Here is a 27,902-nt window from a genome sequence, read left to right as displayed (position 1 = left end):
AACACCAGAAAATTGCTCTCGCATAACAAGATTCAGTAAAGCAGGTTTAATTTCAAAGAATTCTGCTGTAGTAGCAGGTGGAGCAATAGGTGTGCATAAGAAATCATTATTATTTGTGGTTGTGAAGTCACACAACTTAGTATTTTCAGGGTTGGCCATTTTAGCAACAGTAAATAAAGCAAACTAGATAAAGTAAATGCAAGTAACTAATTTTTTTGTGTTTTTGATATAGCAAACAAGATAACAAATAAAGTAAAACTAGCAACTAATTTTTTTGTATTTTGATTTAGTGCAGCAAATAAAATAGTAAATAAAACTAAGCAAGACAAAAACAAAGTAAAGAGATTGAGAAGTGGAGACTCCCCTTGCAGCGTGTCTTGATCTCCCCGGCAACGGCGCCAGAAAATATGCTTGATGGCGTGTAACTCACACGTTCGTTGGGAACCCCAAGAGGAAGGTATGATGCGCACAGCAGCAAGTTTTCCCTCAGAAAGAAACCAAGGTTTATCGAACCAGGAGGAGCCAAGAAGCACGTTGAAGGTTGATGGCGGCGGGATGTAGTGCGGCGCAACACCAGGGATTCCGGCGCCAACGTGGAACCTGCACAACACAACCAAAGTACTTTGCCCCAACGAAACAGTGAGTTTGTCAATCTCACCGGCTTGCTGTAACAAAGGATTAACCGTATTGTGTGGAAGATGATTGTTTGCAGAAAACAGTAGAACAGTATTGCAGTAGATTGTATTTCAGTAAAGAGAATTGGACCGGGGTCCACAGTTCACTAGAGGTGTCTCTCCCATAAGACAAACAGCATGTTGGGTGAACAAATTACAGTTGGGCAATTGACAAATAAAGAGGGCATGACCATGCACATACATATCATGATGAGTATAGTGAGATTTAATTGGGCATTACGACAAAGTACATAGACCGCCATCCAACTGCATCTATGCCTAAAAAGTCCACCTTCAGGTTATCATCCGAACCCCCTCCAGTATTAAGTTGCAAAGCAACAGACAATTGCATTAAGTATGGTGCGTAATGTAATCAACAACTACATCCTTAGACATAGCATCAATGTTTTATCCCTAGTGGCAACAGCACAACACAACCTTAGAACTTTCTGTCACTGTCCTCGGTATCAATGCAGGCATGAACCCACTATCGAGCATAAGTACTCCCTCTTGGAGTTACAAGCATCTACTTGGCCAGAGCATCTACTAGTAACGGAAAGCATGCAAGATCATAAACAACACGTAGATATAACTTTGATAATCAACATAACAAGTATTCTCTATTCATCGGATCCCAACAAACGCAACATATAGAATTACAGATAGATGATCTTGATCATGTTAGGCAGCTCACAAGATCCGACAATGATAGCACAATGGGGAGAAGACAACCATCTAGCTACTGCTATGGACCCATAGTCCAGGGGTAGACTACTCACACATCACTCCGGAGGCGACCATGGTGGCGTAGAGTCCTCCGGGAGATGATTCCCCTCTCCGGCAGGGTGCCGAAGGCGATCTCCTGGATCCCCCGAGATGGGATCGGCGTTGGCGGCGTCTCTGGAAGGTTTTCCGTATCGTGGCTCTCGGTACTGGGGGTTTCGTCACGGAGGCTTTAAGTAGGCGGAAGGGCAAGTCAAGAGGCGGCACGGGGGGCCCAAACCACAGGCCGGCGCGGCCAGGGGTGGGGCCGCACCGCCCTAGGGTTTGGCCACCCCGTGGCCCCTCTTCGTTTCGTCTTCGGACTTCTGGAAGCTTCGTGGAAAAATAGGCCCCTGGGCTTTGATTTCGTCCAATTCCGAGAATATTTCCTTACTAGGATTTCTGAAACCAAAAACAGCAGAAACAAGAATCGGCACTTCGGCATCTTGTTAATAGGTTAGTTCCAGAAAATGCACGAATATGACATAAAGTGTGCATAAAACATGTAGATAACATCAATAATGTGGCATGAAACATAAGAAATTATCGATACGTCGGAGACGTATCATTGGCCATGGAGAGCCTAGCCAGAATCTGCCTGAAGGGCTCCCCTGGTGTGTCTTATATAGTGGCACCCAGGGGACAAGAGATGGCCCGCAGTTACTGTACACGAGGTGACTACTGGGGTTCCATCAACTGTGTGCTACAGTGGTACTGTGCACTACAATAGCCTATCGATAGCCTGGCAGTGTAGCACGTTGCCTTGTCTTCTCGTACGATCGCTGGCTTGGCCAGGGAATACGATGCCTGGCCCGGTCGTCATGCTTTGGATCCTGTACGGTTGAAGCTGAATGTTGGCTTCGTGCGTGGCCTTGGAGTAAATCAGCCGGCCATGCATGTAGAGGAGAAGCTGGCCACTTTCTTGGTCTTCACGTGGAGGCGCAGCTGGCTACCTCTCGGCCATGCACGTAGTGGAGAAGCAGCAGGAGCCAGCCACCTTCTGCATGCGAGCGAGCAGGCGGGGCGCTCCAGTCGGACGAGCGACGACCTGGCGCGACGCAGCCGGACGTGAGGAGATCGGCCTGGGGCGAGCCGGCCAGCGGCCCAACGGGGCAGTGGGCGAGTCGGCCCAGGCGCGGGAACAGGCCGGGCGAGCCGGACGCCAGCCGGACGGGAGTCGGTCAGGGTGGCCGCAGCCGGACGGGCCACTGAGCCGGAAGCCGGCCCAGCGAGTAGTTCTTCTTTATCTTCCTTTCTTCATATCTTTTGCGTCGTGGCACCTTTTCTTGATCCGCGAAATGCTGCGCGGTCGTCCACTCGAGGACTTTGCCATACCGGGGATCATCTCCCCGACACCACCACACTCCCAGGTGACCTCTTTTCCACCTCAGCTTTAAAATTGAACAACGTCCTAAATGTATTTGCCCAATCACCATATAATGATTTCATCGCCCTTTGTTTTGCCTTCCACACTGTGGTATATTTCAGCTGAATGGGGTACTGCTTTTCCAAGTCAACTTTAAGTTTCTATGCAGTAGTGTTAGGTGACTTGGCTAGAATAGGAGTAATTTTTTCAGTAACCCAAAGTTGAGATGTCATGCTTGATACTCTCTGTGAACAGGTAATACAAGTATGTTCATGTGGTATTTGATTTACCCTAATGGTAGTACCATCAGGTTGGCGTCTAGCAGATATGTACCACTTGCAAGGATTGGCACTCCCATCAAAACCTTTGCACCTTGCATAAAACTTGCTTTTGTCATTCCAAAGAGTCTTGGCATCAAACTCAGCTTTCACTGCATATGTCTTAAAACACATTCTAAACTCATCCATATTTGGGAACAATTTCCCAACTTCAATTACAGGGTTTTCTATATCATACAAATTCACCAGTTCATCATCATGTGCCTCATCTACTTCATCTGCTGCATCTTGCTTTAACTCGGGATCAACATCTTCATGGATTGACCCAGCCCCAGTTCTGTTAGCATTAGCAGGCATCTCAGATTCATCCTTGTCTTTCTCCTTATCTTTGTCATCTACAGGAATGCCATACATTCTTGCCATCTCAATGTCACTCATTGGTGCAATGACTAAATCAGTACGCTCCTCTAGCGCTACTGCATTCCAATCAACTGTAACTGCATTTGCAGCACCATGACACACCTCTTGTGCAGCTGCATCAGATTCAGATATAACTGACACTTCAGTAACTATGGGCATAATCTGCCTTTGTGAAGCCCATTCATCATCTGCAATTTGTGCAGCCAACTTGGAGGCCACATATCCAACTTTGGAATCAGATTTGCGATCAATAATTTCTGCATAAAAGGTTGCATGTTTGCTAGTCCAACCATCTCTCCGATCAATTTCAGTAACCAAATCATCTCCATCTTCAATTCTAACATACTCGCCCTTCCAATCGTCGAACCTTAACAGTGACAATTCTTGCTCTGGACCCCAAACTACACTCTCCCCTATTTTCTCCACCCAATTCTTCACTGCCTTCTCCTCCATTGACCGTAGTTCTTGAGCATCCATCTCTGAAAATTCAACCTCAAATTTTACAAATGTATCTTTCTGATGTTTCTCAAGCTACCATCACCTAGAATGGCCTTCGAAGGAAACAATTGCACTGCAATTTCGAACGTGCGCCGACTGCCCCCCTGTTTGTCAATCGGACAGTACACAGTGAGTTGCACACCCCCTCATCGAGCCCCAAATTGATATCAAAAGTCGAAATGAGCTAAAGAGAAGGGCATTACCGATCTAAATCTGCCTCATGTCCCTCCATCTTCTTCTTTCAGCCCACGCGCAACGATCCCCTGTTTCAAATCGCCGGAAATCAGCGGACAGATCCCTCAAATTAAGACGGCGAGGAACGAGACTAGGGCTGCAAAATGGCTCACCGCATTCGCACTGCCAAATCTCCGCCCGACGCACCGCCGCCACTGGAAAGCTTCAGCGCCACCACCTGAAAGCTCCGCCGCCGCCGCCGCCGTCCGACAAAAACAGAACACGGTGCCTCGTCGAAAATGGGTAATTGACTTGCCGAGACGTCGCATGCGAGCCATTTTTCTGAAAAACGTCGTATCTGGGCTATTCACCCGATATTCTGGGCGTATCTAACTAACATGGATGTACTGCAGGGCTGCGACGGCTCGATTCTTCTGGACGCCGCCGGAGGCGAGAAGTCCGCTGGCCCGAACGCCAACTCCTTGCGTGGCTTCGACGTCATCGACACCATCAAGGCGCGCGTGGAGGCCAAGTGCCCCGGCGTCGTCTCCTGCGCCGACATCCTCGCCCTTGCCGCGCGCGACGGAACAAATTTCTGGTACCTACTTGCCAAAGATCGCCGACACTGCCGGTTTGCTTTGCTACTCTAGTTAATTTAAGTTTCTGCGACCTGATCAGCTCCGCGGACCGACTTGGGAAGTGCCGCTGGGCCGGCGCGACTCGACGACGGCGAGCCAATCCCTCGCCAACGCCAACCTCCCCAGCTCCGGCTCAAGCCTCTCCACGCTCATCTCCACGTTCGCCAGCAAAGGGCTCTCAGCGACCGACATGACGGCGCTGTCCGGCGCGCATACCATCGGCCTGGCCCGGTGTTCAACCTTCCGCGACCACGTCTACAACGACGCCAACATCAACTCCTCATTCGCTGCGCGGCGGCGCAAGACATGTCAGCGATCCGGCGGCGACAGCCACCTGGCCCCCATGGACGTGCACAGCTCGAGGGTGTTTGACAACTCCTACTACCAGAACCTCATGGCACGCCGCGGCCTGTTCCACTCCGACCAGGAGCTCTTCAACGGAGGGTCGCAAGACGCGCTGGTGCGGCAGTACAGCGCCAACCCTGCGCTCTTCCGGAAAGATTTCGTGACGGCCATGATAAAAATGGGGAACATAAACCCGCTCACCGGCACCGCCGGACAGATCAGGAAGAACTGCAGAGTTGTTAACAGATAGCTAGGTCGTCTAACAGATAGATACTGATCGGAACATTGGATGGTGGGGATTCTGTAATGTAGCAATAGATAGCACTACCATATGTAGTGTCGATTCTTTTGAAGAACGTAAGCAGTGATGGTTGATGCCTGTTTATCAAATGCCATCAATGACAGGCTTCGAAACAACTAAAGTACAGGAAGACGTACAAAATCAAGAGAGACAATAAAACATTGGAAGGATTGGATACGATACTTGTAAGCCAAGAAGTTGGCATTGTTGTTTTTATATCTAATATAGTATTTAAGAAGTGGCCAGATATTTGGGAGTGGTGTTTTGGAACATGGGTGCATATGCTCCCTATATTTTGAAATGCATCTTACTTACATTATGGAGATGTACATGTAGAATTTTTTATCCAAATTTTTTGACATTTCGAAATGTGCTTTTTGGTAGAGGGAGCATACGCACCCGGGAGCCGAATTGAATTTCCGCAGATATTTGAGGTTCTGGTTGTTTTTGTAAGAGCAATAGGCAAATCAGTTTGAGAATCTAGAGCAGGGAGTTGATTATCACCTTGACCTGTAGTGCTAGTAGGAGCTACGGGACCAAGAGAGTTTAAATTGTTACATGCGTCCTCATGCATAGGCAGCTCTACGCCTTATGAGTCAGTGAATTTCCAGTTGCATCTTGTGTGTTTTCATGAGAAGAATTATACTATTACTAGTAAATTTGCCCGTGTGTTGCATCGGGTTGTTTGATTTGATTTAAACGGTCCGCTAATGGTCTAAAATTGTGTACTAAAAATGTTGATGATATTTATATTTTCTCCAAAAATCTAGAGCACCGCAACACTTCTGTTTTATGTACATTTTTTTTTGTACATAAACATATCTTAAACCTAGTAAATAAATAATATGATTTTTAATGAATTTACAAAGTGACAATCAAAATCTAATGCTCTTTAGTTAAAAGCATAAGATAATCATTTTTATGATGGACAATCAAGTTTACGCTATAATTCAGTTAACTCTCTAAGAATTGTAAAAACACACATATTTGAGGACATTGTTCGAAGTAGGTGGACCAAATGCAAATATGAAGCTGTAGTGTGAGAAGCAACATTGCCTGGAACTAAATCTGGATTAGCATTCTAGCAAGAATTCAGAACTTTTTGACAATAACAAATAATATTATTTTGAAGATACAGTTTTTGATAAGTTGCCTTGTTGCATAACTACAACACACTGATCGACTTTTGCTGGCGTTGAGCCTTGGGTTTAACACGGCTCCCTTCACCCGGCCGTGCATCGCCCCCAATTAACAGGACCAATTAACTGCGGCTGGAATCGCCCCCAAGTCCATCTTGGCTCGACCAAGATGCACCGTGCCCGACCTTACCATGCAGAGACAAAGATCTGGAGAGCGGGGCTGTAGACCGGTGGTGAGCTCACTCATTTAGTCGGGATCCATCGCGGTGGAGAGCAGGCATGGAATTCATGGCCCTGCGGCGCTCGCGCCCATGGTGAAAACCACTGCCTGACCGATATTTGCTGGCCACGACCAAGTCGGTATCCCATCGCGTAGATCGACATGGCACGTGGTTCCGTTGCAGCGCTCCGGTGGACCGTCGCTCGGGTCCGTGACACATCGCAGGTGACCTTTTCGGCTCAAATTAAAAGTGCATGTCAGGGCGGTCACGGCCTACCTGATTGAATTTCTCCTATAGGTTGATGTACATACACATAGCGCTGGTTCTAATTGGAACATTAAGCTGGGATTAGAGTACTACATGCGAACTTTTAGCTCTAAACAAGAATCAGAATACACATCCTAGAACTGGATTCATCATCCGAAACGTTGAAACTTATGTTGTTCATGTGGTGGTTTAGGTACACAGCAGACTCTGTAGAAACTCTCACCAAGAACTATCACCATAAACGTCACAGCGCAGTCACCACCGTTCTTGTTGTCGAAGCGGTCAGGCAAACGCGCCTCGCAGCTTGCTCTCGTCTCCCTTCCCCGTTCGATCTAGCGTTCCCCTGCTCTGAGTCCCTGATCGGTGGCACGCAGCACGACGCACACGCACTCCACCACAGGAAGGAAGGACGGTGCACTACGCCATGAGCAGACCAGCGAGGAGCACTTGAGAGTTTTTTCTTCTTTTTTAAGATGGATTTGAGCAAGTTACGTTGAACATCTGTAGTAGGCTTCGCTTTTTTTTTTATTGGATTGGATTGCTTGCTGTCATCACCATAGAACAAGCGATGCGGACGGTAGATTAGCTAATGGAGGTTGAATAGAGGCAACACCAAAGGGGCTATTGTCGTCCTGGAACATAGGGCGGGCCCTCTGCGCCGGCGGTGGAAGCTCCTCACCGACCGAAGCCACAACTACTGTTCGATCGAGCCATCACCATGCCCAGGTCATCCGTCCGGGAGCCAATCGCTGTGTCCTACCTCACAAACCCGCTGGCAGAGCTCTACCGTGGCCGACAACTGCCCGTAGCTGGCACCTCTCCCGTAACGTCCCCTCTCTGCTTCGCCCATCCGGACTCCCGCCGCCTCCTTTGGGACGCCACGTCGGTGGAGACCGGCGGCCGAAGGATCGAGCATGAGACGGCGGTAGAGCTTGGTTTCCTGGCACTCCTCCTTGATCATCGATCATTGTAGGCGCGTGGCTCGGCATGGCCGGCGCCCTGGGCGAGAGGTACACCTTGCATATGACTTTGACGTCGGCGACTTTGACGCCGGTGACTTTGGCGATACCGGCATACCGCTAGGCTGGTGCAGAACAGAACTACTCCATGAGCAAGCTATGTCGTGGTCGGCAGGGATCAGGGATCGATTTGATGCAGGGAAAGCTATTGGTCCCTTATTTATTGGCTTGGAGATTAGATAAGGCAAACAGAGGCCGGCTAGGATATGATCTGCCAAGAGATTCTATATTGCACGGTTGACAGGGGGACGGTTTTTCAAAGTGACCCGGACGTGGAATTCTTGTAGAATGGGTATGAACGGGACATAAGAATTCTTTCGAACGGACGGTTGAAGGCGTATACGCGTTGGACGAAAGCGTAAACATGACGGACCAACAAAAAACTTTATTTTCTTTATTATTAGGTATAGATTACCACCACTAGTATCTTCCTCGTCCTTACTAGGATAGTGTGATGCCCTTGAAGTGGGAACAAGGATTGTGCCTACATGAGTACCTCCATTGTTGATGTCCCCCTCTTGTTGCACTTCAGGCACGAATAGAGCAATTCTAGTATCATTCGTGGTACCATAATAAGGTTTGTCTTCACGAAATGCCACATCCATACTCACTAAGAATCGACGTTCTGATGAACATCAACACCTATATCCCTTTTGAGAAGGAGAATAGCCCAGAAAGACAAATTTGACATCACGAGGATCAAGTTCACCAACAGAGTTCCTATAGTCCTAAACAAACCACACAAAAACAAAAACACAAAATCATTTGACTTCAAAAGACATTCAACGGAGTTTTGCGTTGAAGAACACGAAGGGCATGCAGTTTATCAAATAATTGCGGCTTTTATTGCCTCTCCCCAGAGATAATTAGGGACATTCATTGTGAACATAAGAGAACGAGCAACCTCATTTAGATGCCTATTTTTACGTTTCGCAACTCCTTTTTTCTCTGGAGTGTTAACACAAGTAGTTTGATGCTCGAGGGTCGTTTGCTATAAGGAAATGGTACACTAGTGGAAAACAGGCCTTTTGATCCGGGTGGTTAGGGCCTTTTGTCGCGGGCGGCCAGCCGCGACAAGCAAGGCGCGATAAAAGGGAGGCCTTTTATCCCGGATCGCTTACGACCCGCGACATAAGGTCCACCACGTGGCAGCCGCGGGGCGCGCAGGGCACAGGCCCTTTTGTCGCGGGCGGTATTACCACCCGCGACAAAAGGCCCTCTACGTGGCGCGCGCACAACGCTTCTGCTTTAGGGTTTGAGGGGTGCAGCACCCCTCCCCCCCCCCCGCCACCGACCGCCTGTTATTTCATTTTTTTCGTTCGAAAATAAAAGTTGCATATATTTGTACGCTACTAGAAGTTGTACACATTCATTCATTATATATATATATATAGATCGATCAAACAAATATTGGAAGCAGAAGTCGATTCCCCTTACACATATTCGTAGGTTCCCTACATATATATATACATGGAGCTCACGATCGACAAACGGTACTAACGACCGTCTATTTGGAGGTAGAACAACTATTTGGACTAAACAAGCCTTTGTTGTTTATTACTTCTCTAACCAAAAGTCCCGCCAGTTCCTCCGCGATTCCTAGTGCGTGTTCCTTTGGTTGGAGTCTGTCCCGCATGAAGTCGACCTATATACGAAAATGAGATGAGTATGACTATACACTACAAGAGAATCGGCATGTAGAGACACTATTTTGGTCCCATAGAGACACTTAAATTGCTCCTACATAGTTATAGAGGCACTTTCCATATTGTCTCAAAACTGTCACTACGGGCGGTGTCTCTACGTGGTAAGGACAATAGTAATAATGTCTCTACATTTTAGAAGACATAAAAGAGGCATTATATTATGTCTCTAGAGTAAATAAATGAAAAGAAACCATGTGAAAAGTGATACTCGAACTCATGACCTTAGTGATTAAGACTTATTCCATTAACCATCTCACCCTTTCACAAGTATATGTTGATAATTGGAACAAATTTCTAATTAGTATTATCCACCATGACCCAAACATAGAACAAATGTCTCTAGAGAACAAGCAAAATGCCTCAAACATTGTCTCTAGATAAAAATTAAAGACATAGAACGAAGTGTCTCACGGGTTGCCTCTTGATAACTTATTTCTGACACTTTGGAGTGTCTCATTAGTTGTCTATAGAATGAAAATTGCAACTCCTTACAAAAATGTCTCAACTAACGTCTCTACATATGAGACTATTTCTGAAGTGTCTCAAAAAGTGCCACTACAACATGCAAAGTGTCTTAATATGATTTTTAAAGAGGCAAAGTAGGAAGTGTCTCTAGTAAAATGTCTCTATGGAAGGTTTTTCTTGTAGTGATATCAGTCTTGATAACGAAATATTGATGATAATAAATAAAGTTGTGAATGTTATTGCTTACGTCGAATTTATTTTTGTTCTGCTTCTCAGTGGTTAACATGCGAAAAGAGGGAGTTGCGGCGTCGGTGTCGGCGTCGGTACTATACTAACTATATATATACAACATAACTAGCTATACTAATTAACTATATACAAGAAAACTATATACAAGATAAAATATACAAAATAAACTAACTATTTAACCATATACAAAATAACTATAAACTAACTATTTAACCATATACAAAATCACTAAGTATTTAACCATTAACTAATTACATAAACTAAAATAATCTATATATATACTAAAATACTTACAAAAAGATTTAAACTAACTAATTACAAAAACTAAAATAATCTATATATATACTAAAATACTTACAAAAAAACTTACTAAATACTAAAATACTTACAAAAAAACTTACTAAATACTAAAATAAACTAACTAATTAACCCACTAACTAATAATTAACTCAAAAATAAAAAAAATAAAAAAAGGGCAGAGCGCCGGGCGACGCGCGCGGTTGGTGGTCTACCTGCGCGCGCAGCGGGCGGAGGGGCGCGCGCCGGGTCGGCACGGCGGGGCGGCGCCGGGGTCGGCACGGCGGGGGGCGCGCGGGCGGCCATCGCGGCGGCGCGCGCGGCACAGAGCCGGCGCGGACGGGCGCGGCGGCTCGACGGGCGCGGCGGGGCGGAGAGGGCGCGGAGAGGGCGCCGGAGGAGCTCGAGGCGGCGACGGCGGCGACGGCGGGCGGCGGTGAAAAATCGGGCAGCCTGGCGGCGCAAAAACTGCTAAGGAATGGCCTCCGGGAGTCGCGGGTGGGGGCTCCGCCCGCGGCGGTAGGTATTTATACCTAGGGCCTTTTGTCGCGGGTGGGGGCTTGACCCGCGACAAAAGACCCCCCTTTTGTCGCGGGTCAAGCCCCCACCGGTCTTTTGTCGCGGGTCAAGCCCCCACCCGCGACAAAAGGGGGGGGTCTTTTGTCGCGGGTCAAGCCCCCACCCGCGACAAAAGGCCTTTGGGGCTGATCCGCGGCACAGCCCATCCAACGGCTCTGGCCGGTTGAATCCAACGGCCTAGAGCCGTTGGATGGGCTGTGCCACGGATCAGCCCATCTAGAGGCCTCTTCACCCTTTATTTTTTGTATTTTAAATTAATAAAAGTATTATTTCAATAACTTTTGAATGGTAACTCAAATACAAATGTTTTATATATGAATATTGATCAGAAAAAGGTAATGAACATGAATATGACATCCATATACCTATTTGCATCTCGCGTCATATGAAACGTTGATAGTCGGGTATGTTTCACCCCTGTGCACCGCCGCCGTGCCACACGTGTCGCGTCCCGTCGTATGAAACAAATGGTAACTCAAAAAGAAAAGTTTTATATATGAAAATTGATCAGAAAAATCCAATGAACATGAATATGACATCCATATAACTATTTGCATCTCGCATCATATAAAATGCATCATATCCACTCGTGTCGCGTCCCCGTGCCACGTGTCGCCACCTCTTCCACGTGCCTCGCCCCGCCGACGCCGGCGTGCGACGTGTAGCCACCGCTGACACGTGTCTCGCCCTGCCGACGCCGGCGTGCGACGTGTAGCCACCGCTGACACGTGCCTCACCCCGCCGACGCCGGCGTGCGACGTGTAGCCACCGCTGACACGTGCCATGCCCCGCGTGCGCTATATAGAGCGACGAGTGCGGGCGCAACCACACGTCGCCACCGCCTCCGCTCATTCATCTCCGGGATGCCTCCATGTCGTCGAGGGGCGTCCGGTTTCCGTGGCGTTCGAGTGCGTCCGAGCGGTAGGTTCACCGCCGAGATACGCGCCGGTGGCTTCCGCCTCACCCTCGGCACGTACAACACGCCGGAAGAGGCGGCGCGCGCTTACGACGCGGCGGCGTGGCGCTTTCGGCGGCCAGGGCACGACATGAACTTCCCGGATGTTGAATCGCTAGAGGAGGCGGAGTTCCTCGCGCCACCGCCGTGCCTCGTCACCGACGAGGACCGTCGCCGGCCTCGCCAGTGCGGCGCGGAGATCGCCATCGCCGAGCACGACGAGCAGTTGATGCGCCAGTGGAGGGCGCGGTCCCCCGACGCGTTCTTTGCTAACCTTAGGGCACAACGAAGGTCCAACAGGCGCCACCGTCGGGCCGTCGCCGCCTTCGAGCTCGAGAACTCGAATACAACTTGGACCGAAAACGACCCTCGATGGGATGACCTTTGGACGGAGACAACCTCCGACGACGAGTAGAGACTAGACTAGTAATTTATCTATTTTATTGTAATTTCAATAAAGTCGTTGTCGGTTCTATTAGTTTAAATTTAGTTTATAAAGTCGTTGTTGGTTGTTTTTGTTCAATAAAGTGGTTGACACGAAATTTATTACGATTGAACTGAAATTAAAGTACAGAGCTCAACTGAAAAATAAGATACATGGCCAGATTCGAATGTTGGAGCCATTCAATCATAGTCGTGCCTAGTCCTATACACGTCGCCACTGTAGTCATCAAAGTCGCCGACGTCATCGTCGCTAGCATCGGGGTCGCGGTTGTCAAACCTCGGCGGATGACCACGCGTGGGCTGGGATTGAGGGTAGCGCAGGCGGAGGCCATGATAGGCCATGACGCTCTGGAGAGTCCGGCCGCGCCACCACATCCGACGGCAGGCCTCGTTGAAGTTCGAAGATGGCGGGCCGTCCTCCTCGTACCTGGCAACCGCCCTCTCACGCCGATTGATGAAGAAGCTGTCCCAAGTCGGGCTGTAGTCGGGATGCCACTGGGGATTCCTCCGCTGCTCAGGCGTGAGCTCGAAATAGTAGTGGTTCGTGATGGCCATCTCGCGTGGCACACCTACAGGGATAGGAGGGACCGGTACGCCTCCGACGCTCAGCAACCAGCCGGTCGGGACGCGGTAGCCGGGCGGGCAGGGGTAGTTCGAGGCGCAAAGCGCCTCCGCCTCCCGGGGTGTTAGACATACGATGGAAGCCATGGGAGAGAGTGATGAGGTTTGCAGATATGAGTCCAAGGCCTACATATATATAGTGGAAAAATGGCGGGAATGCGGGAAGAAAATAGGCGGGAACGAAGTGGCGCGCGAAACTTTCATCCCGGGTGGAGGCTCAAACCGGGACAAAAGACTGGGGGAGGCTTATCTAGGAGGGCCTTTTGTCACGGTTGGTAGCTGCAACCGCGACTAAAGCTGTCGGCAGGATAATAAGGATGTGTCGGTAACCTTTTGTCACGGTTGGTGGCTGCAACCGCGACTAAAGCTGTCGGCAGGATAAGGACGCGTGGGTGGACGCACTGCTCGATGAGATAAAGCATGTAGCGCACGACGGCCTGTCGAAGGAATAAGACAAAGTAGAAGCGGTGCCGTGCCTATAAAAGGAGCATCGATACGCCTTGCCAAGCAGATCAACAAGCCAGGCACAGTTTCATTCCCATGGATGAAGGAAAGGGTTGGGAAATCTCCCGTGGCGCAGCTTCTCGAAGATGTCGTTGGTGCACACGCCCTACGGCATCTTCGGAAGCTGCTCCTCGGAAAAATTTCCATGCAAGCCCGTGAAAGACTCCGTCTCCTCTAACAGTGTTGGGGAAAGGGTTCTCATTATTACATAAATGTAGAGATTGTCTTGGGAACTATATATGAAGAATACATTATTACATCGCCATCTAGTGTTGTGATCTTCTACGCCGTAGCCATGGAGAATCTTCATCATTTAGCAAGATGCTTGGGTCAATTTTCACCGTGAAGGGCGGAATTTCTTTAAACTTATTATAATCTTCTGACATGTCTGTCTTGTCATCCACTCCCACGATGTTTCTTTTCCCCGAAAGAACTATGTGGCGCTTTGGCTCCTCGATTGATGTATTCTTTTGTTGATTTCTTTTTCTTGATTTGCTAGACATGTCCTTCACGTAGAAAACTTGAGCCACCTCGCTGGCTAGGACAAAAGGCTCGTCCAGTACGCAAGATTGTTGGGATCCACTTTGTTATCATACCGTACTTATCGTCAATATGTATAGCGCTGAGCTTCACCCATTTGCACCGAAACAAAGGGACCTTAAAAGTGGGACCATAGTCAAGTTCCCATATCTCCTCTATGTATCCATAATATGTGGTGGTCTGCCCATTCTCGTACATGTTGCATCGAAGCGGACACCGCTGTTTTGGTTGGTGCTCTTTTTATCTTGGTCGATCGTGTAAATTGTATTCCCATTTATCTCGTACCCTTGGAATGTACATATGTTTGAAGATGGTAACCTGGCCAACAAGTACAGCTGCTCCACCGCAGATGGGTCATTAATGAGATGTCTTTGCAAGCAACTGCCGAAGGTATTCATGTGTTGACGTGTAATCAAGGACTCGGGCTGGCCCGGGTTTATTTCTCGTAAAACATTCTTATGTTTCTCGATGTACGGAGCCACCAAACTGGAATTGTATAGAACTGTGTAGTGTGCTTGATTGAAAGAAATCTTGTCCCTCCACACCGTTGCTTTCCTTCCTAGTGTGCCTTTTCCAGTCAGCCTCCCCTCATACCGAGATTCAGGAACACCAATCGGCTTAAGGTCAGGAAGAAAGTCAACACAAAACTCAATGACCTCCTCAGTTCCGTAGCCCTTTGAGATACTTCCTTCCGGCCTAGCTCGGTTATGAACATATTTCTTTAAGACTCCCATGAACCTCTCGAAGGGGAACATATTGTGTAGAAATACAGGACCGAGAATTCTAATCTCTTCAACTAGGTGAACGAGGAGGTGCGTCATAATATTGAAGAAGGATGGTGGGAACAACAACTCGAAGCTGACAAGACATTGGACCACATCTTCACCGTAATCCGACAAAGTTTACGGATCCATTACCTTCTCGAGAAATTTCGTACAGGAATGCACATATCTTCACAATGGCTAGTCGAACATTTTCTGGTAGAAGTCCCCTCAATGCAATCGGAAGCAATTGTGTCATAAGTACGTGACAGTCATGGGACTTCAGGTTCTGGAATTTTTTCTCCTTCATATTTACTATCCCCTTTATATTCGACGAGAAACCAGACGGAACCTTGATACTGAATAGGGCTTCAAAAAAGATCTCCTTCTCTTGTTTGGTAAGAGAGTAGATGGCAGGCCCTACAACCGCCCTGGATGATTGCCGTTTCGTCCTTTATGAAGTTCCTGGTCCTCCCGTGCTTCGTTGTATCTTTTGTCTTTCCATACACGCCCGAAAACCTAGAATATTCACACAAAGATTCTTGGTCAGGTGCATCACGTCGATTGCAGAGCGGACTTCAGGACTTTCCAATATTCTAGCTCCCAGAAAATAGATTTCTTCTTCCACATGGGCGCGTGTCCGTCATCGTCTTTCGAACAGGTCGATTGCTGGACCCTTTCCAAAGATAACATTTAAATCCTTGACCATGTCAAATATATCAGCACCACTACGGGGGACAGGCTTCGGACGGCGGTCTGCCTCGCCATCGAAATGCTTGCCTTTTTTCCTTAAGGGATGCTTGCGCGGAAGGAAACGACGATTGAACGGGTACACAACTTTTCTGCTTTTTCCCAAATATTTACTTTCAGTCTCATCTAAACAGTGTGTGCATGCATTGTATCCTTTGTTCGTCTGTCCTGAAATGTTACTGAGAGCAGGCCAATCATTGATGGTTACGAATAGCAACGCTCGTAGGTCAAATTCTTGCTCCGTGTGCTCATCCCACACACGTACACCTGGTTTGGCCCACAACTCCAAAAGTTCATCGACTAATGGCCTTAGGTACACATCAATGTCGTTGCCCGGTTGCTTTGGGCCTTGGATAAGCACGGCATCATAATGAACTTCCGCTTCATGCACAACCAAGGAGGAAGGTTGTAGATACATAGAGTCACGGGCCAGGTGCTTGTGTTGCAGCTCTGCTCCCCAAAAGGATTCATGCCATCTGTACTTAGACCAAAGTATAAGTTCCTTGCCTCACCAGCAAAATCCGGAAACTCTCTCCCGATGTTTCTCCACTGCCGACCATCAGCGGGGTGCCTCAACATCGCGTCTTTCTTACGGTCTTCCATGTGCCATCGCAACAACTTGGCATGCTCTTTGTTTCTGAACAAACGTTTCAACCGTGGTATTATTGGAGCATACCACATCACCTTCGCAGGAACCCTCTTCTGGGTGGCTCGCCCTCAACATCACCAGGGTCATCTTTTCTGATCTTATACCGCAATGCACCACATATCGGGCATTTATTCAAATTCTCGTACTTCTCACCGCGGTAGAGGATACGGTCATTAATGCATGCATGTATCTTACGCACATCTAATCCTAGAGGGCAGACAAGCTTCTTTGCTTCATATGTACCGACGGGCAATTCATTATTTCTTGGAAACAGACTTCTTTAATATTATCATCAATTTCTCAAATCCCGAGTCAGTCACACCGACCTCTGCCTTCCATTTCAGCAATTCCAATATGCTACCCAGCTTTCTATGCCCATCTTCACAACCTGGGTACAACAATTTGTGGTGGTCCTCTAACATCTTGTCGAACTGCAACCTCTCCTTATCCGTGTCACGATCTCTTCTTGCATCAGAAATGGCCCGACGAAGATCATCATCAACGGGATCATCGATGCCTGTTCTTCACCTCCTTCTTCTTCATTGTCGTCCATTGCGGTATCAAAGCATTCGAGAGAACATAGATCGGTACTTCTCATCATTATCTTCTTCCTCATCGCCGTCTTCCATCATAACCCCTTCTTCTCCGTGCTTGGTCCAAACATTATAGCTGGACATGAACCCAAACCGAAGCAGGTGGCTCTTAATATCTCTTGAGCAAGAGTAATCCTTCTCGTTCTTACATTTTAGACATGGACAGCACATAAAACCTTGCTTCGACTTGTTGGCCTCGGCCACAAGCAGGAAAGAATTCACGCCCTCTCTGAAAGCGGGAGCACATCGGTTACCGTACATCCATGGATGACTCATCTGCATCATAAGTACAATTATATATGTATCAGATGCAATCACCTTGCTAAAATTAGTATTGTACGGACTATGCATATATATATAGTCGAGAAAATAGTTGCTAACATTTTTGGATCAAAAAGAGGAGAAATCTTATCAAATAAAACCAAGTGGCATCCCTCTCACAAGCATTCCATCAAACACCTCTTGTGCACATGTAGAAAAAATGAGCTAGCATACACCTCCACCTTCACCACCAAGGAAAAAATGAGGTGGGGGGTGGCTGGCTGCTTCTATATATATAGGGGGGACATTTTGTCGCGGGCCGTATTACGACCCGCGACAAAAGGGGTGGCCACGTCGCTCCTACCCCTTTTGTCGCGGGTCGTAATACGGCCCGCGACAAAAGGCCGCGACAAAAGCCTCCGCGCGCTCCACATGGTTTCGGGGCGACGTGGCCAGGCCATTTGTCGCGGGTGCAGGCGCGCCCGCGACAAAAGGCTCCCACGGAAGCCCTGTTTTCCACTAGTGGTAAACTTAGGGTTAGCGTACTCCGTACCATTTTTGGAATGTAACGTTTTAGTAGTAGTTCTGAACTGATTTTGGATAAGAGCACATAGATCTTTAAAAACATAAAACACATCACCTTTATGTTTAAGCAAATAGGGCCAAGTAAATCGACTAAAGTAGTCAATGAAGGTACTACCTCTGTTCTTTTTTAATTGACGCGGGAGTGCAGCGTAGTTAGTAGAGCTTGTATGCATGCAGGGCGTCGATTAAATGCGAATGGAGGGAGTAACAAACACCCTATGTATACATATAGAGTAAACCTCATAGGGGCCCCAAACATCATAATAGATCACTTCAAAATAGGTGTGTTACTTGTAATACCCCTGCTAGGATAGCTATCCATTGTATGCTTTGCTAATTCACACTCATCACATACAAGGGATTCTTTAGGACATGATTTAAAAAGGGAACGATAAATACATGATAAAGAAGAAAAAGAGACATGTCCAAGACTGCGATTTGGTGTAATATTAACTCTTAACATGGCGACATGCAAGATGCAAGAGCAACTTCATCACTTCCTTCATCAAGGTAGTAAAGTCAATCATGCATGGTGCGAGTCCTAAGTAGTCTCCCTTTCCCTAGCTACTGAAAAACACAATAAGTTGGCTCAAACCAACACCACAATTTTATAATACTAATTAGTTAGTATTCAAGACCAATGTCAACACTAACCATGCAGAGACAAGGCGAGAGGAGGGGTGAGACCCCCCCCTCCCCACCCACCCAATTGTCGCCCCCAACTGTTCTACACGTCGAAGGCCAAAGGCCCAAACTGATAGAGAGAAGCTCATATTCCCATGCATAATCCATCGTGGGAGGGAGGTAGTTCTTTCCGTTTGTGTGTTTGCATGTTCGTTTACCCCTAATCTGCTTGACGCCTTGTCTCATAGGTTAGATCAGATCTAATGATGTTTTCACAACACTACTAATTTGTTAGGGCGGCTTTCACCGCCCGCTGACTCTAACTCATTGCTTCCGCTGTCTCGCCACCAACTCTATCACATACATAATCTTGTACCATGCTGGCGGCTCTGTTGATCTTTCCGTGGAGCTGTGAGTTGTGCTACCGAGTTCATCGATCATGGATTTCACATGATTAACCACCGAGTTTTCAGGGTACTACCGCTGAATGTCATTATCCATCTTATGGCTGTGTTGACACAACTAAATTAATCAAACGAATATTTTTCTTAATGTGTAGCCTTATATACTTTCTAGTGTATGATTGTTAGTAGTGTCTACACGTCCTAGGAAAGGGACGTTGGATGGCAACAAGTCATCTTGTGCCATCATAAGAAAAATGTCGTTTTGTGTACACTATGTAAGTGTGTTATTAGTTTTAATGCCTATACAATAGCAGTGAATGTTAAAGATTATGTTAGGTATGCTATAGACTTCTTATAAGGTGTGTTAGTAGTTTTAGTGCCTATACAACAACAATGAATGTTAAAGATTATGTTAGGTATGCTATAGACTTCTTATAAGGTTCATGCATCATTATCAAGAAACTCGCATAGAGTAGGATGGAGAACAATACCGATTGTTATTTTCTTGCCAACTTAAAGTGGAAAATAATTGCATCCCACCAAAAAATTATTTGTCGATGATTATTGTCCCGTAGCATTGCACGGGTATTATGCTAGTGTGAATAATATCAAGACAAGTAAAAGCACCAATCGGGTTCCACACCAAGTGATGTTATGATGTAGCTAGTAGTAATTCGATCTTTCTCTGGGACGTAGAGATAGCCAGATTGAGAAAGGATCCATTATCCAAAATAAATTGAAAAAGAAAGATGCCACCTATAGGGTTTGGCATCAAACCATGAGGACCCAATATTCTAGCGATCTTAATGATTATAAAATAAACAATATAAACTCAATAAAAGGATTACATTTGATTCACTAGCTGCTTGGAGAAACATTTTTTTCTTGCTAAAATAGATGAATTTTATTTGTAAGCTAGGCCAATAGCGCCACGATGTCGCTAAGCGTCCACCACACCTAGCGGCATGGCAATTCAACTGAGCCACCGCCCCACCAACAAGATACCCTCTTCTAGCGCCCAAACCCTTGCTTAGCTATGAATACATGGTGTGCCTATTTTCTCGAAGTCTCGTTGTCGATTGATCCTGCAACTACACCTGGGCAAAGTTCGGGCCGGCCAGGCTTCGGGCCGGGTTTAAAAAAGCCCACGGGTAAAAAGTCAGGCCTGAGCCCGGCCCGGCCCAACCATCGGGCCTGTAATTTAAGCCCGAACCCGGCCCGAACGAGTAAAAAGCCAAGCCCGAGAAGCCCGACCCGACCAGGCTAAAATGAGAAAAAATGAAGGCCAGAGCCCGGCCCGGTCCAAGATTCGGGCTCAGATTTCAGGCCCAAGCCCGGCCCAAAGTGCAAGCCTGACCCGGCCCGGTCCGGAATTTTCGGGCCGTCCGGGCCGGGCTGCCCATGCCCATATGTACCTGCAACCAACCATCACGGACTACCAAGCTACCTTTCCCGGTCCCTACCACTGAGTTTGCATTCCTGTTCACTGCCGAGTGTCTTCTATGTTTGACAAATTTTATAGATGCAAATACGAACATGTGGATACCAAATTAATATCCATATATTCACAATGAAATATATTTTCATAGCATCTTTATTTAATATTGTAAATGTTTTAAATTACAAAGATTTGACTTTTAATTTAATATACACCTTATACATTGGGAAGGAGATAGTAGTATGTATTGAAAAAAATTACTACTTAACATGATTTTACAAACCATATATATACTCTAATTAAGGTTGATCAAATACCTCTCTATATATATATATATATTGAAATGGAGGATGTAGTACATTTATTTTGTTTGGCGACAAATTAATTGTTTAATTTAGATATCTTCTATATACTCCCTCCATTCCTATAAATAAGGCCTATAAAGTTAATCAAACATCATTGACATCTAAATTTGACCATTATTTTCGACAAAAATATGAAAATTTATGATATCAAATCAATATCAATAGATTCAACACCAAATTTATTATCATAATATATTTTATTTAATATTGTAAATTTGATTTTGTGTGTGTATACGCTCAAACTTACTAATGTTTGTGTTTTGGCTAAAAAATATGTTTTAGTTATTGGAACGATGGTAGTATATAATATTTTTATCTGCCTCGTCATCCTGCATGGGTTGATGTAGGCTGCCGATATGGACTGGCGACATTGACTACTGTTAAGATGTTTCCTCTAATAGTATAACATGAATAACGATGTGATCCGGCCTATGAAGATTTACACGATCTCAGAATATTTGGCCAATCAGTACTTATTAATTCCAAATATGAATAGCGATATGATCCGATCATTGAAGATTTACACGATCTCTGAATATTTGGCCAAGCAGTACGTACATATTAATTCCAAATATCCATGAAACGATTCAACAATATCAATTGCTCTCTAAATTTGCACTTCCCGGTGATCGTTTTGTAAAACGCGCCGCGTGCGTGAAACTCTGTGGACGAGCTACAAATAGAGACCCAGGCTTCACAGGTGATCGAACAACGCAAGGCGCTACACTACTTGAGTACGCTGGTCACTTCAGGACGACGACTCCACTTGTCTAGGCATAATCTAGAATCGATCTAGCTTTGATCGCCATGTCTAATGGTAGGTTACTGCACTGCCTGCTCGTCGTCTCTCTCCTCTCCGGTGTTGCCCACGCGCAGCTCTCGAAGAATTTCTACGAAGCCTCCTGCCCCAGCCTGGAGACTACCGTGCGGGCGGAGATGAAACATGCCGTCGGCAAGGAACGTCGGATCGGCGCTTCGCTTCTGAGGCTCTTCTTCCACGACTGCTTTGTCCAGGTGAGATAAGCCCCACTCAACATTTCAAATAGCGATAGGGCTGATTTGAACATGACAGACGCAACACTCGTATAGTCGTATGATATCTGAGAGCGAAGTATCTATCATCCATGTACTACAGGGCTGCGACGGCTCGATTCTTCTCGACGATGGAGGTGAGAAGTCCGCCGACCCGAACGTGAATTCCCTTCGTGGCTTCGATGCCATCGACACCATCAAGGCAAGCGTGGAGGCCAAGTGCCCCGGCGTCGTCTCGTGCGCCGACATTCTCGCGCTTACAGCGCGCGACGGGACATTTCTGGTGCGTGCCGGACGGTCGGGGTATGCTCGCTTGCTACTTTGCTTGATTTCAAGAATTAAGTTTGTTTCTGTCACTTGTAGCTTGGCGGGCCATACTGGGACGTGCTGCTCGGGCGGCGCGACTCGATGACGGCGAACAGGTCCCTCGCCAACACCGACCTCCCACTAGCGAGCGCCAGCCTCGCTACGCTCATCACCAAGTTCGACAGACAGGGGCTCTCGCCCAAAGACATGACGGTGCTGTCTGGCGCCCACACGATCGGCATGGCCCAGTGCCCCAGCTTCCGCGACCGCATCTACAACGACTCCAACATCGATGCATCCTTCGCGAATCAGCTTCGGAAGACGTGCCCGAAGTGCGGGAAAGGCAGCAGCCTGGCATCCATAGACACCAAGACTCCAATGGCATTCGACGCCGCCTACTTCCAGGACCTGATTGACCGGCGCGGACTGTTCCACTCTGATCAGGAGCTCTTCAACGGGGGGTCGCAAGACGCGCTGGTGCGACATTACACTAACAACCCAGCAATATTCCGACATGATTTCGCAAAGGCAATGATTAAAATGGGCAACATAAAGCCCCTCACCGGCACCGCCGGCCAGATCAGGAAAAACTGCAGAATCGTCAACCGCTTGATAAACTAGCAGATAGAGAGCTGAGAGGGTGGCTCAGGAACACCACGGGCAACGGTATCATATCTACCGTCCAGTCCCTGCTTTGAGATTGGTGAGCCTTTTGATATTTATTTAATATAAAATTAATAATTGAAACACAAGTAAAAAATTTATGAAACAAAAGTGATACATGAAAAATATTGTGAAACGTTGTGACAAAAAGTAAATCTGATGACGTCACTTCAGTTTGTTTCACAAAAATATTCGTGTTTCAGTTATGTTTCAATTATGTTTCAGATTTGTTTCATAATTTTACGACATCACTGCTGACGTCACTTACGTAGGTACAATTGCATTTAAAAACAGGTTTTCGGGTGGCTCAGGCCTGTCTTGAGGTCTCAAGGGCTCGTGGAGAAACTAAAACCATAAACCCCTTATTAGTATAAACATCAAAATGATTATTAGAACAATCAAATTTCAGATCTATCACCAGTTCACCACCTCCTCTAGACTTCTAGAAGCGCTTGTCTCTACTACCTAAAAAGAATCTCGTGGTTCCGTCGTCAACCAATATGTTGGTCCGTCGTCCTTCGCTTCGTCCCTCTCCATCTCTTCCCTCGCGACCACACTCTCCACCCGGAATCCCCCGCTAAAAACGCCCCATAATTTCGCAGACTCGCACAATCCCCTCCACAAAGCAATTTCCTACAATTAACACCGCAGGATCTCCTTCACAACGCATGCAGTCCTCGCCTTGATGTAGCCGCAGCCGAAGACCACGCCTCCTTCCCTCTCACTCGCACTACGGACGACCGCCATGGTTGGCATCAACTGTAGTCCGCGCAGAGTGCAAGGCCGACACACAGACCAAAACAACGAGGCACAGTTGCATCCGTCGGCCACGCACGGATCAGGGGCCAGCGCATGAGCCGGCAAGCCGTCGTCTGCATCAGCAGGCCGACGGACGCACAGACAAGTCGTCGTCTCCGGGATTATCGTCGGATTTCTACCACGTGAGGCCCTACAGTATATTGTCCCTGACCTTCTCTCTTCGTCTGCCCGCACCGTCTCCCGCTCTTCTTCCCCTGCTGTCATATGGCTTCTCCTTCCGGTTGCAAAAGGATTTGGTGTAGATGGCATGCGGTGGCCTTGGAAAAAGGACCAGTACGAGCGGATTGGACGTGCACTGGTCCAAGCGGCAGCCAAGATGAGGGCCCGACGCTCACCATCTCCTGCCTCACGGGGCTGCTCGAGTCCGCCATCGAGGTCCACGACATCTACGCCGTCCTTCAGTGTGCAGCCGTGGATCAGCTACTCCACCGTGGCGATGCAGAAGGCGTTGATGCCCTGTCCACTACGCTCAGATCCGGCCACATCTCGATATGTAAGAGCCCATCGGGGTAATTTTGTTTTTATCCCCCACAAGGTGTTCGACGTATTGCATATTCAACGTTGAATATTTGTATTGCAGAATGTGACGAGGGAGATGGTGAAGGAGAAACCGTTTCTTCGGGAGGAGCAGGATGCCCTGCACGCTGCCAACCTCAAGGTGACAAGCCGGTGAGTGCTGAACAACATTTCTTCACTTTGTTGAATGAAAATTCAACCATTGCTGTCCTTGAATTTTTCACGACGACTTAAAAAGCTCAACACGAACGAGCAGCAGGCCTTCCTGGAGTGGCACCGGAACATCGCCAGGTTGGTGCAAGTCATCCCTCGTTTCTGGCATTGGTGTTGTTTAAAAAATGTTGCCATCAGTGATAGTAAGTAACATGTTAGTGTTAGTGTTGTTTTTGAATACATATGCCAGGTCATGTCTTAGGAAGTTAGAAGACATAATCCTCCAAGCTTAAGCTTAATAGTTCGTCCATCCTACCAGGCGCCCCTGGATTCAATCCATATGATACCTAGGCTACTACAGTGTAAGCACTTTCTCATTTTTTATATTATTTGCATAACTTACTAGGGGGATGTGCAGATTTTTTCGTACACACATAAACAAGCACAAATATTTTCCTTTCTTTCGGGTTATAATTTACTTGTCTCTTTTTCTAGATATTATAGTTCTTCGGTTCAAGCTTCTCCCACCAAGGCCAGTCTTCAAGCACCGGTCTATAGGTAAGATATCTTTTGATGCTTGCAACCAAACTAAGATTAAATCATGAATACAACATATTTAAGTTGCAGCTCACCTACGCATTTATTATTCAAATATGGTTAGAGGGTGCTCTATCATTTGATAGCATCATTGGGATCTTTATTTACAAGGATATAATGCTGGATCATGTGGATTTTTTTTTTCTGTGTCGGACTTGCATTAGCAATTTGTGAAACTTATTAGCTTGCAGACTTGGATAAGGCTATAAAAGAAGCTTCTAATGTCATGTATAAACTATGCTAAAGATTGGCTTGCCATGAGGCATTTCCTCTTCAGCAAAGAGTTTAGCATGAAGATTTCTTATCGGTGCCTATGTTTTAACAATCCTTTTTGATACATAGTTTCAGACTTGGTATGAAGTGCATTTTTTATTTGACTTCTGTCCTGCATTTGTAAGTTCTTTTAAGTACCATTTGGGCCTTGTTAAATTGGCATGCTGATATGTTGCGCTCACATACATATGCTACTTTCCTGGATATATTGGATTCATGTTCTTCTGTAAGTTGTCAATAGAATTAGTTATAGCTGTCCTTTCTTTGGTTTCCTCATGTCAGGTTCTTATTCTTGCATGTGCTCAGAGAGTACCCGTATAACCTATATGTTTTCCTAAAGAAACCAACCTGAAGTATGATAATCCACACTCTACAGACCGGTGCATTTCCAATTATTACAGCAGTATGTCCCAACCCTTAAATGTTTTACTTGCTCCATTTCACTTGGAAGTGTTTGCAGACAAACTACAAAATATGAAATTTTTGGTGTTGTGACTAAATCATTGTTTGTTCGGTTGATAAAATTGGTGGCATCTTCATGAGTGGTTTATTGAATTAGCTATAGACAATAATTACTATAGGGTAACATACCAAATTAAAACATTATGTTCAGAAGTTTAGCACAGTTTTGCATAAAAACGCAAAGTGAATATACGCGCCATGTCTATGGTTAATATCATTTTAATGCTCTTAAAACATCGCTGCAGTCTATGCCGGTATGATAGGCAGAACTTGCATTAAACATCAGTTGACCTGTAAGAGATCTCTGAAATCGTGGGAGGGGTATGAAATGTTCTGAAGTATTGTTGGATATATGGAGATTGATCAGAGAGAATCTCCAAATTAATGTATGTTTTTAAGTTTTCCTGGTGCAAATTATTTTGCAAGATCCTAACATAGTGATTTACCCTTTTGTTACCTAGAATAGTTTATAACAAGGTGAATGATCTACATTGTTGTAGTTATCTCCCATTCAGGTCCTTCTATTTCCCATGGAAATCTGAATACTTACCATTGCCAAAATATCATTAGGTAATCAGAGGAATCGGCTGTAATCAGGGACTGCAAATGCACCTCTACAAGTCTTTTCAATTTTATAATTTGTTCACTTTATAATAATTCGGGTGTTGAGTTACACATACATTAGTTTGATCAAATGGATGAAAACTCTATATGTTGCAGCCAAGAATAACTCTTAATTATGTGATTGCTAAGCATAATAATCTGACATTTGAACACTAGGTCTATAAGCTTTCTGAACCGCGGCTTTGTGATGTACAACTAATGTATGCTGGTTTTGTTTTCTCTTGTAGATTTTTGGATATGTAAGCAAATAAGCTCATTTAAGTTCGCTTGGTTGTTTTTTCAAAGAAGCAAGAACGTGATCTCACATTATTAGTGGGTTGTTAATTGAACAAGTATTCTTTTTTACTATTGATGGAGTTGCTCAACCACTGTAATCTTCCCTATTGTGTTTTTCAACAACCAAGTCTTACTCTGACTATCTAACAACGAGTTAATGTTGAATGATCCGATTTGATCAGGTTGGGGAAAAGTCAGCAGGAAGGTCCAACCAATACTGAAAGAGATACAATAATACCGAAAGAGAAAAAATAAATTCAAAGGTGTTGTTGCTAAGTCGAAGGCTGTGGAGATTCACTATGATTTGAGAAGATTGTAGTGCAAGATTGGGGAAGTGTTGCAATGTATCGTCCAATGTTTCATCTAAATAAAGCACATGCATTTATTTAGCTACATGTATATGTTTCCTATCTCATAGTCTATACCAACTTATGGAAATTCAAATAGAAGTTAAGGCAGAGTGAAAGGTGGAAGACAATTGTGGTGGGGGGTGGAATAATGAAGTTTAAGTACAAGCATGATGAATTGAGTCTTTTGATGGAGACAGAACTCGGACAAGTTGTTTTTGCGCCCGAGAGCATATGCTCCTGGTTTTTGAAACGACTTCTAAACGCAGTTTCAAACATCAAAAAAATTGTACAAAAAATTGATATAAATGTCGACATCCTATGTGCTCATAAATTCATTTTGCCGAAAATCGACATTTTTTGTGTCGTGTGCAAAAAAGACAAAATTTGATGCTTAAAAAGAGTTTTTGAAGATATTTTTCTTTATCTTTTTTACACATCGCAAAAATGTCACTTTTCCGTGAAACTTGGCGTGTGTGCGTACATGCACCAAATTTTTTTTCATATTTTTTAGTATTTTAAAATGTTTGTGAATTGGACACAATTTTAGTTTTGTGTACATATAGCTATCTTACAATGTTGTGTAGATATCTGTTCTATATATTTGATTTTCACACATATGCCACAAGAAAAATATGCGAGCCACCGTGCAACGCACGGGCATTTAACTAGTAGTACTTAAAAAAAGAAATATGGTAATAAAAATATTGGCTAGAGCCCAGGTTATACCACAAATAGCTAGTGGAATATGGGTGTACACTAGTACAGATCGAACATTTTAAGGCTCCCATGACACACGGAAAGTCTTTTTCATGGGCTGTGTGGTAGAACCCAGACATCTGAATAAGTCGGCCGTCTGACCGCGGTCTGGGCAGACCCTCCGTGAGTACGACACGGATGATACTGCTTACTTGCTAGAACATAACAAACAGAGCTTGGCTC

At 45.9% G+C, this 27,902-nt stretch overlaps 2 protein-coding genes and 1 long non-coding RNA gene across 3 annotated transcripts; all 3 read left to right on the top strand.

Annotated features, from left to right (window-relative positions):
- The first annotated feature begins 4,046 nt into the window (after positions 1 to 4,046).
- On the top strand, positions 4,047 to 5,520 carry LOC127315533 (peroxidase P7-like). The gene is made up of 4 exons (XM_071824249.1): positions 4,047 to 4,120; positions 4,244 to 4,475; positions 4,586 to 4,780; positions 4,851 to 5,520. The coding sequence occupies exons 1-4, from the start codon at positions 4,047 to 4,049 to the stop codon at positions 5,403 to 5,405; spliced, it is 1,056 nt and encodes a 351-aa protein (XP_071680350.1). The 3' UTR covers positions 5,406 to 5,520.
- Positions 5,521 to 21,616: 16,096 nt separating this feature from the next.
- LOC127314071 (peroxidase 2) lies at positions 21,617 to 23,048 on the top strand. Its single transcript, XM_051344544.2, has 3 exons — positions 21,617 to 21,906; positions 22,028 to 22,207; positions 22,288 to 23,048. Exons 1-3 carry the CDS (start codon positions 21,700 to 21,702, stop codon positions 22,849 to 22,851), a joined length of 951 nt encoding a protein of 316 aa, XP_051200504.1. The 5' UTR covers positions 21,617 to 21,699; the 3' UTR covers positions 22,852 to 23,048.
- Positions 23,049 to 24,616: 1,568 nt separating this feature from the next.
- Positions 24,617 to 27,006, top strand: LOC127312197 (uncharacterized). Its single transcript, XR_007858194.2, has 3 exons — positions 24,617 to 24,743; positions 24,877 to 24,939; positions 26,796 to 27,006. It is a non-coding gene; the product is annotated as an uncharacterized lncRNA (long non-coding RNA).
- Positions 27,007 to 27,902: the final 896 nt, after the last annotated feature.

The sequence above is a fragment of the Lolium perenne genome, chromosome 7 (genome assembly GCF_019359855.2).
Source record: "Lolium perenne isolate Kyuss_39 chromosome 7, Kyuss_2.0, whole genome shotgun sequence".
Classification (NCBI taxonomy): domain Eukaryota; kingdom Viridiplantae; phylum Streptophyta; class Magnoliopsida; order Poales; family Poaceae; genus Lolium; species Lolium perenne.
The sequence above is the reverse complement of the archived record's forward strand: the minus strand, read 5'-3'. Positions and strand labels throughout refer to the sequence as shown.

Excerpts from the sequence above, each read along its gene's own strand:
- LOC127315533 (XM_071824249.1), top strand. The coding sequence starts at position 4,047 with ATGGCCTTCGAAGGAAACAATTGCACTGCAATTTCGAACGTGCGCCGA. Across the intron at positions 4,121-4,243 it reads CCCTGTTTGTCAATCGGACA|CCCACGCGCAACGATCCCCT; the intron begins GTACACAGTGAG and ends TTCTTCTTTCAG. Across the intron at positions 4,476-4,585 it reads CGGTGCCTCGTCGAAAATGG|GGCTGCGACGGCTCGATTCT; the intron begins GTAATTGACTTG and ends GATGTACTGCAG.
- LOC127314071 (XM_051344544.2), top strand. The coding sequence starts at position 21,700 with ATGTCTAATGGTAGGTTACTGCACTGCCTGCTCGTCGTCTCTCTCCTC. Across the intron at positions 21,907-22,027 it reads TCCACGACTGCTTTGTCCAG|GGCTGCGACGGCTCGATTCT; the intron begins GTGAGATAAGCC and ends CATGTACTACAG. Across the intron at positions 22,208-22,287 it reads CGCGCGACGGGACATTTCTG|CTTGGCGGGCCATACTGGGA; the intron begins GTGCGTGCCGGA and ends TGTCACTTGTAG.